This window comes from Octodon degus, unplaced genomic scaffold, assembly GCF_000260255.1.
Source record: "Octodon degus isolate 3935 unplaced genomic scaffold, OctDeg1.0 scaffold00222, whole genome shotgun sequence".
NCBI lineage: Eukaryota > Metazoa > Chordata > Mammalia > Rodentia > Octodontidae > Octodon > Octodon degus.
This window is the reverse complement of record NW_004524798.1, coordinates 674,689-683,135: the sequence shown is the minus strand read 5'-3', so window position 1 is coordinate 683,135 and position 8,447 is coordinate 674,689. Positions and strand designations below refer to the sequence as shown.

General features: G+C 42.6%; 1 protein-coding gene across 2 annotated transcripts in view; it reads right to left on the bottom strand.

Annotated features, from left to right (window-relative positions):
- The window catches only part of Vezf1 (vascular endothelial zinc finger 1), a 17,363-nt gene extending 8,927 nt beyond the window's left edge, over positions 1–8,436 (bottom strand). Inside the window, exons 1-4 of one of the 2 annotated variants that reach the window (XM_023705497.1) lie at positions 8,247–8,436; positions 2,778–3,472; positions 1,994–2,057; positions 768–969 (exon numbers count right to left, since the gene is read on the bottom strand). In XM_023705497.1, coding sequence (XP_023561265.1) covers positions 768–969; positions 1,994–2,057; positions 2,778–3,472; positions 8,247–8,279 — 994 coding nt within the window. In that variant the 5' untranslated portion in view covers positions 8,280–8,436. The remainder of the gene's footprint in view (positions 1–767; positions 970–1,993; positions 2,058–2,777; positions 3,473–8,246) is intronic. The other variant, XM_004645271.2, reaches the window with a different exon arrangement.
- Between the last annotated feature and the right edge of the window lie 11 nt (positions 8,437–8,447).

Below are 8,447 nucleotides of genomic sequence, written 5' to 3'. Positions count from 1 at the left end.
TATATATATTTATTTTAAAGGGGGTCTGGGAAGATAGCTCAGTAGAATAAGCACTTGCCTGGCAAGTGTAAGGTCCTGAGTTCAGTCCCCAGTATGGGGCGGGGGCGGGGGGGAAGACTAGGTAAAGGCAAGTATTAAATTTTATCCGTTAAGTCTCTGGAATGTCGTATCTCTTCTACTCTTAAATTAAGACCAGCAAAGCATTTAAACATTCAAATGGAGATGATATCCTATTTCTTTACAGATTGAGTTTAAAAAGCAAATTTATTAACACTGTTTTCACCTTTAAGATAATTACTAAAGGATATTTAATAAAATTTGGAGCTAGGAGATTGATACTTGAGAATCTTAACCTTAAATAAAAACAAAACTGCCTAGCATATGACACAGCTTCCTTATGTAGTTTTTAGTATCTCGTTTCTTAACACATTAAAGCTTTTTACTCAAGCCCCATAGAAAACACCTTGAAAATTACCTATGGGGAAATTCTGCTCTTTCTAAAGAATGTTATTAGTAGAAAAGGATGGGATTGAAAGTAAAATTAATGGAGAGCTTATCAATGCTGTTTGCACAGATGTACAGAAAGCGTAGTTCAGACATCAACACTCTCCATTGGTGCCTGTTTGGGTATTTTAGTAACAAAAGGAAACATGTAAGATGCACATTACAACATTCCTGACAGCACAGTAAAAATATCTCTGATGTATTTCTAGAAAATCTAGAGTTCATCATATGAAACGCAATGCAGAATCTGCAGCATCACCTACTTTTACTGATGCCTTGTTTACAAGTATTACAGTTGATACTTTGGCTCTGCCCATGTGTCTTTAAGTGGCTGGTGATGTACGCTGCACTCAGGAGCTTCCCACAGATGTTACACGATACCTTGCCTTCGTGGCGCACCATGTGTGTCCGTAGTCTGTCTTTGGTGGCAAAGGCAGCAGTGCAGGTCTGCATGAGGGAGGAAAACTTTTTTTAAATATAGACTATCCTGTTCTACTCATTTTAAAGTACGTTATATTCTATGCATTACCCTATTCATGTCAGCATGACATGATTTAGTTAAATTTTAACTCCATGTATTAGTTGGAATCATAATCATACTAAAATTCCTGGTGGATTTTAGACTCATCTGGAGGAAAAAATATATCAACATAGAGTGGTGAAAAGATGGGAGAGTTAGCATTAGATACAACTGAGCTTCACAATTCACTAAACACTGTAATGCTGAACAAGTTAGTGCACCTATCTGAATGTTTACTCATCTGAAGAATGGGAATAATAGTAACTATCACAAAATTACTGATGGATTAAGGTACTCACTCAACAACTCTAGTTTTCTTCCCCAATCAGATTTTTCTTAAGAATTCAAATCCTTTACTTAATCAAGTGAGTCATTTACAAACCTAACTGAAAGGTGCACTAAGTGATGACTTGCAGCAGCCAACTAGGACTAGCAAAACCTATAACAATCATCTGGTTAGCAAGAGTCTCAGTGTTTTCATTATCACAATTTATGCTAAATGAAATTATTAATCTGAATAGATTTCAAACACCAATTTGGTAATAACAAACAAAATTCTAGTCAATGATGATTTTGGGGAGAAAAAGGGCTATATTCTTTAATTACAGCTTAAACATCCGTAACCATCAAACCCAGAAATTAGTTAAAAGCCCTGTACTCTTTTACTCATTTCAGATATACAACAACCTTTGCAAGATTATATATATTTCTCCTCTTATACCAAAAATTGCTGGCCAAGAAAAGGGAAAAATGTAGCTTACAAAACAACATATATCTTTTAACAAATGATCTTGCCTACAGAAATAAAAGCTGTCATTTATATTTTATAAAACTAGAATTAAAATGGACCACATTTATTCAAGTCAGTGATTTTAAGACTACTGAAGAACTGTGAGATTTGACTGGCTCAGACCTTCTGCATAATGTGCATTAAGTGCTACCCTAAGGATAAGTCATTTTAACTCTTACTTGGCATTTGAAGGGTCTTTCTGTTGAATGGACATGTTTTACGTGACAGCTTAAGTGGTCAGGCCTGTGAAAGAGAGAGTTTCAACAGAAGATATAATGGAACACACATAGAGAAATGCTACTTTATGTGATGCTTACATGCTTTGCAGATTAGAAGGGGGCATATTTTAAAGAAAGCTAGCAGAATTACCAACTCCTCCCCAGTTCAAGCAAGCCTCCTTTCCTCTCTTACCTGAACAAAAGTCTCAGTCCTTTACCTTTCTCTTAGTCTTATCAAATTGTAACAGGTCTTGAGTCTATAACTATATACCTACAGTTTAATCCAGCTACTACTGTATTAACTAAAAGCTTTTTAAAATGAAAATTAGTGAAATGCTAGTGCCCACAGAAAAATGGAGAAACATTCACCTGAAAGTTTCATTGAACAAGTATCCACAGTCATCTCAATTTCCAGCAAATCTTTGATTTGCAAAGAACCTCATATCTAGTTCCCCATCTAATGTGAAACTAGTGGTTTTACAGAGATAAGCATCCCTGCACCAACCAATGGCCTCAGTCCATCAAGACATTTTTTAAACAACATAACAAGATAATAACTATGTCACCATTTGTCAACCACACCAAACTGAAATTACACCAGGAGGCGTATTATTTATCTATCACCAATCTCCTCTAATAACACAGGCCTGCTCACATCTATTCTCACGTAAACCTGCTAGATCACAGGGAAATAAAACTCAAGTTTATTGATACCATACTGAAAAGAAGAAGGAAAACACAGTACCTCGAGAAGCCTTTCCCACAAACACTGCAAGTATAGGGTTTGGTGATGCCTCCTTCATGAGACCTCACATGATAAGTCATCCGGTCCTTCCTCTTGAAGCGCTGATTACAAATAGGACACTCGAAGGGCTTTTCATCTGAATGGGAGAGCTTGTGCCGATTGAGGTGGTACACATCTCGAAAGGCCTTCCCACACATCTCACAAGCATGGTTCTTCTTGACAGGCTTACTGGGTTTCTTGACAGACTGGGTTACGGGCATAGCTGTGGTGCTGGCACTGCTGCTGGGGTTGGTGCCTGAGGAGGATGTAGTGACTGTTGATAAGATGCCTGCAATGGTTGAGACCAACGAAGTTCGGCTGCTGTCCCCAGCGATGGTTGAGATAAGGGGAACCACTGTGGTGGGGGTTTTCTTTGACCGGGACACCAACTTGATCCCTGTGTGGCAGGACTCGTGGCGCCTCAGGTGATAGCTGTCCCTGAAAGCTTTACTGCAGTAAGTGCACACAAATGAAGTTTTGGGTTTTTCTTTTTTAATCCCAATGGCATCCTTTAATGTTTCTGGTGCGGCCTGAGGTTTCTGAGTTATTGGTATAGGAAGCAATGGTTTTTGATCAGGAGGCTCCACAGCAGAGCTCAGGAGAGGCAGCAAGCTGTTCTGTGCTGCCTGCTGTTGATGATGGGAGGCTTCATGGGCCTAAAATCAAACATGTGCACTTGAGAAACTCAGCCTCTCACAATGACCTTCAAAATTCAACATGTTCCAGACAATTCCGAACAGAAGAAACAGCTGTGGAGCCCGTGAGCTACTTTCCGCAGCAGAGGAGAAGCAATCACCTTGTTACTCCCAGAACTCCAAACACAAAGCATTGAAATATCACTGTGCAGACACAAAACTTTTGCAACTAAGTTGCTGACAGCGATCTTGCTTTCAAATAGCTGACTAAACTACGCAGTGCCTGGTTCAGAAGGGACATACCAGCTAATGAAATCAGTTTGCATTAGTCAGTGCTACAACGAAGTTTAGGTACTTGTCAAAAATATTACAGCCCAGACCTAAGCATTTAACAGTACCTTACTAGAGCCACATACTGACATAATCACCTCTGCTCTGTTACCCAGGAAAGGAAAAGAACCATGTCACTCCCTTTCTATCAAAAGAAAACTCTTAAGTGACTAAGGGGTTGTTGCTAAGTGATGAAAGGAATCTGGTGAATACATATGCTAGTTGTTATTTTAAAAATTTTCATTTAGTAAAAGATTTGGTTGAAATATAACCTGCTATTAATCAACCTGGAAGGTTATCTATAAGGTTGCCCATAGCAAAACACCCATCAGTTGTTCCTCAGGTCATTTCATCTTCCATTAGTCTGCATCCTTTGCAGTACACACTGTTTAAACCCTAAACTCTCACAGACAGACTAGTAAGAGAAAAAACAAGCAATGAACATTTAAATTTCTTTCACATCCATCTTCTTTCAGCAGTTGTAGGTTTTCAGAAAATATTGGACATTTGCTGTTATAATTAGGTTCTCCAATTCAAAACTGAAGACTAGACTACTGTCTGGAAATTTTTCTTCACTGTACTGAAACCAAAATTACTGTGGACAGGGTTCTTGGTATTTATGAATAGTTTACTCTCTTGGTTTTGATTCTTTCAAAATTCTCCACACCTCCATGCTGACATACATTTAGGAAATGAGGGAAAAATTCCTGAAATAGTTCTTCCTAATATATTGTTCTATACCAACATTATTCTTTCTTTAAACTCCTGACAGTGAGCCCAGGCCCCTGTTGTTTAGTTCTATAATCCTAGAAGAATATATTAGTCAAGTTGCTAGTTTTAAGTATTTTAAGCACACAATATTCTAGGAAGGGTCCATTCCATTATCTTAGACACTTAGTTACTTACCCTTCTGACTGTAATCACTTGATTAACTCAAAGAAAAAACAAACAAGAAAGCACACACACACTCATCCATAGCTCCTCCCTTGATAGATTAGAACATCTACCACACACTGATCCGTGTTTACTTAATGGCAGAACAGAAGCTAAGCCTGGACCTACTCTTTCCCTCAATGACTAGGAGGTATGGTGGCCAGAGCTATCAGTTTCAATTCAACAGTTCTGATTTAGATACCCTTTAGGTCCTAGAAGCACTCTCAGAATTTGTGTGGTTAACTTACGAGTGTTTTTAGACTTAACGCTGATACTGAAGTACAATCCATCTTTAATTAATTTGTGGAGCACTTATGACTTTTGGGTTCTACCTAGCCATGTGACATCATTAGAGAATTTACAGAATTTAGTTCTAATCTTACTCCTTTTCCAACTGGGCTGTAGGAGGATACCTAAGTTTCCATACAGCATACAAACAGTTAATAGTGGAAAATAACTCAAGATATACAATTTCAACAGCTAAAATCAAGCAAGTCTTCTAGACAAAGTTCAAACTTACACTGTTTTGAGGCATTTTTCAATTCTGTACAACCAAGAGTGCAACAGAGTACTAAAAGCACTTACTGCCATTTTACCAATTCAGATGTCTGTGGCAACATAAAGTATTTTTTTTACAGCAATGCTGAAGTTCATTCTCATGTAAGGGTCAGTCCAGGTCCCTGCTTCTTGGGTGAAATGCTGTAGAATGACTAGTGAATCACAGAGGATTCCTAGGATCCCCACATTTCTACATGAAGCCTTCTAAGAGAGGAACTGGCTTTTCTCAACTTGTTCTCTGGGAGAAACAAAGTAGAATAACAACCATGGCTTACCTTCAATTAAGTGACTTATTTTAAAAATATAACTTCTAGGTAGGCTTTTATTTGACAAGCATTATCAAAGCTTTAATTTTATTTCCAATTTCTCTTACGTACAAAGCTTCTTAGACCTGCCTAAGCTCTCCCTTTTCTGGGGCTGGCAAAAAACAAAACCAAACCAAACCAGAAATGTTATTTCCTCACCCAAGGTGGTAGGATCCAGCACCCTGAAATCTCCAGTGCCAGAGGGTAAAGGATTTTGCACTGAAACGAATTAGCATTGGTGAGTCATATCTTGAATGTCCTGTTAGGATCATTCATCAAACATTTTAATAGCTGCAGCTTTCACTTTCCACTAGTTATCTGGATAGCAGGCAGGTACTAAACTATCTTAAAATATTCTACAGGATAACTTCAAATATTGTTTTAAAATCAACAGGATGCTCTAAGAGACAAACATGAGAGTTCAAATCTCTCTTTCCCCAAAGAAAGTTACTTAAACTCAGAACTGATTAGGTCTAGCCTTAGCTTTTTCCATAGAAAGGTCCACAATATTCTCTAACCACCCAACTGTCCTCAGGCTCTCAATTACAAGTTTTCCAATAATTTCACTGCACACATTGCCAAACCTAGGACCATGTACTAGCTTTCACACTTCTCCACCAGGTTAAAAAAGTTTTTGGTTGCTTAAAAAAGTTAAATATAAAATCTAACTGAAAAGTTGGTCAATAAACACTTGTATTTCCTTTATCCAGGGAAAGATAGTTTTAAAAAAGAACTTCAAAAGATGTTTCAATTAGCTCCCAAAGATGAGCAACACGGTTTTTTTCTTTACATAACTTTTTAAAAAATCTCCACTGTTTGATGACTTTAATCAACACAAAAATCATTTCTACAGGCTATCCTGCACTTTAAAATGCTCATTTGAGAACTTTTTCTAGAGAAGGAATTAGTCACCCTTACACCAAGCTGAACACCAGCTAGTTATGCATCATTTCTTTTCCAGTGCATTAAGTTCATTTATCACATTTTTATCAAGTTCATCAAAGCACAAACAATAGTGGACCAGAAAGAGGAAACAGGGTCGCTCATGAGTTCCATAATTTTGAGTGCTTTCAATTTTAAGAAGCTTTCACCTGGAGTTGCAGGTATCTAACCCTTTAAAAACTGAAAGACTGATTTAAAGAGCATTCCTCTTCGTCCCTTTTTTTCTTTTCCCTTCTGCCTATTTCTGCTACTGTACCATGATCTTCAGTAAATATTGCTACTTACTTTTTTAAAAAATTCCAAATACATTTCAACAATTACTCTAAAACCACACTGCCCACGTTTGAAATACGTCTTAAAACAACAAACCAGATCTTACACAATAGGTAATCTTGACCTGTCCAACTCCCTATACTACCTCCACTGGGATGGTACCAGAAGCTGAGGGAAGGGTTGTAATTTTTAAAAATCCGCATTCATTCCTGGGTACTTCCGAAAGATCCCAAGCGCCCAAGCTATGCGTCTGGGATTTCACGAAGTATCCCAAAAAGGAAAATAACTTAAAGAGGCGGGAAGGACGCACTTATGAGCTTCCTAACCTCATCGGATTCCTAAACTTCCCCGTGAGCTCATCGTTACCGCTCACTAAACGCTTCGTTTGCAAATACAAACGAAGGGGGGGGGGCAGCCCAGATCTTCCAAACAAGGGTCCTTCACATAAAGTGGGAGCCAAGAGGATGGCTAACGTTTGAGCTACAGTCACTGTAAAGTTTCTTGCAAAACTGAAGACCAACACCCCAACGAGTGACTCATCTGGGGGGGCTTTGTAAGCGGACTTTGTTTGCACTCCCTGTTCTGCGTCTGCCCGCTGCTTGGCTGAAGGAGACGCAGGAGTGGGCCGCGGGGGACAGCGCCCGGGAGAAGGTCGGGCCTCCTGGAGTCCCGGCCCTGCTCCCCTCCCCGCCCCGCCTGGCCCGGCCCGGCCCGGGGATTCCCCGCGCTGCACCGAACGGCGCAGGAGCTGGACAGAGGGACAGGGTGCCAGCTGCCAGGCTCGGCCCGGGCTGGAGCAAGGAAAACGGAAATCCAGTGAAAAAGTTTGGGGAAGGGAGACACCCTCACAACACCCCCCTCAACTGGGTAAACACGAGGGGGCGGCGGGAAGGGGGAGTGGCGGGGAACCCAGGGATACCCGCTATTCGCGGGATGTGGGAGGAGGGTCAGAAAGTCAACACACTCTCACACACACAAAAAGAGGAGAGGGCGGCTAGAAGAAAGGAGGCGGGCGAAAGATGGATGAAGTGTGTCGGGAGCGGGAGCGGGGACCCCTCACCCTCGGCGCGGCTCGCGCCCGCCGCAGCAGGGGCCAAGCGGCCCGCGCTCTCCAGGGCCCGGCGCCCTCCTTTCTCCGGGCCGCCGAGTGGTGACAGCGGCGGCCTCCTCCCTTCCCCACGGGGTGGGAGGGAAGGGTGTGTGCGTGCGTGTTGCTGGGGGGGCCTGGGGTTCACCTCGAGGCCTGCTCTCTCCCCCGCGCCCCGTGAGGCCGCCTCCTTTCACCTCGGCAGCCGGGCACCGCCGGGGCGGGCGAGCGGAAAAACAAAGGGGGATTAAGGCCGGGCCGGAGAGCGGAGCCGAGAGGGAGGGAGGAGGAGCGCCCGCCCGCCCGCCCGCTAGCCCGGGGCCCGGCCCCCCTGTCCCCCTGTCCCCCCCGGGGGGGCCCCCAGTACCTGGAACAGGAACGCGGTCCAGTTGGCCTCCATGGCTGCGGCAGCCGACCCCCCTCCTCCCCACTCCCCCCCGCTCAGGGAGCCTCCTCAGCCGGAGGAGGCGACAACAAAGCGGCGGCGGCGGCGGCGGCAGCGGCAGCGGCGGCTCCTCAACATGGCAGCGCCGAGCGCGGCCACTTCCGGTAACCTCCGGGACGCACC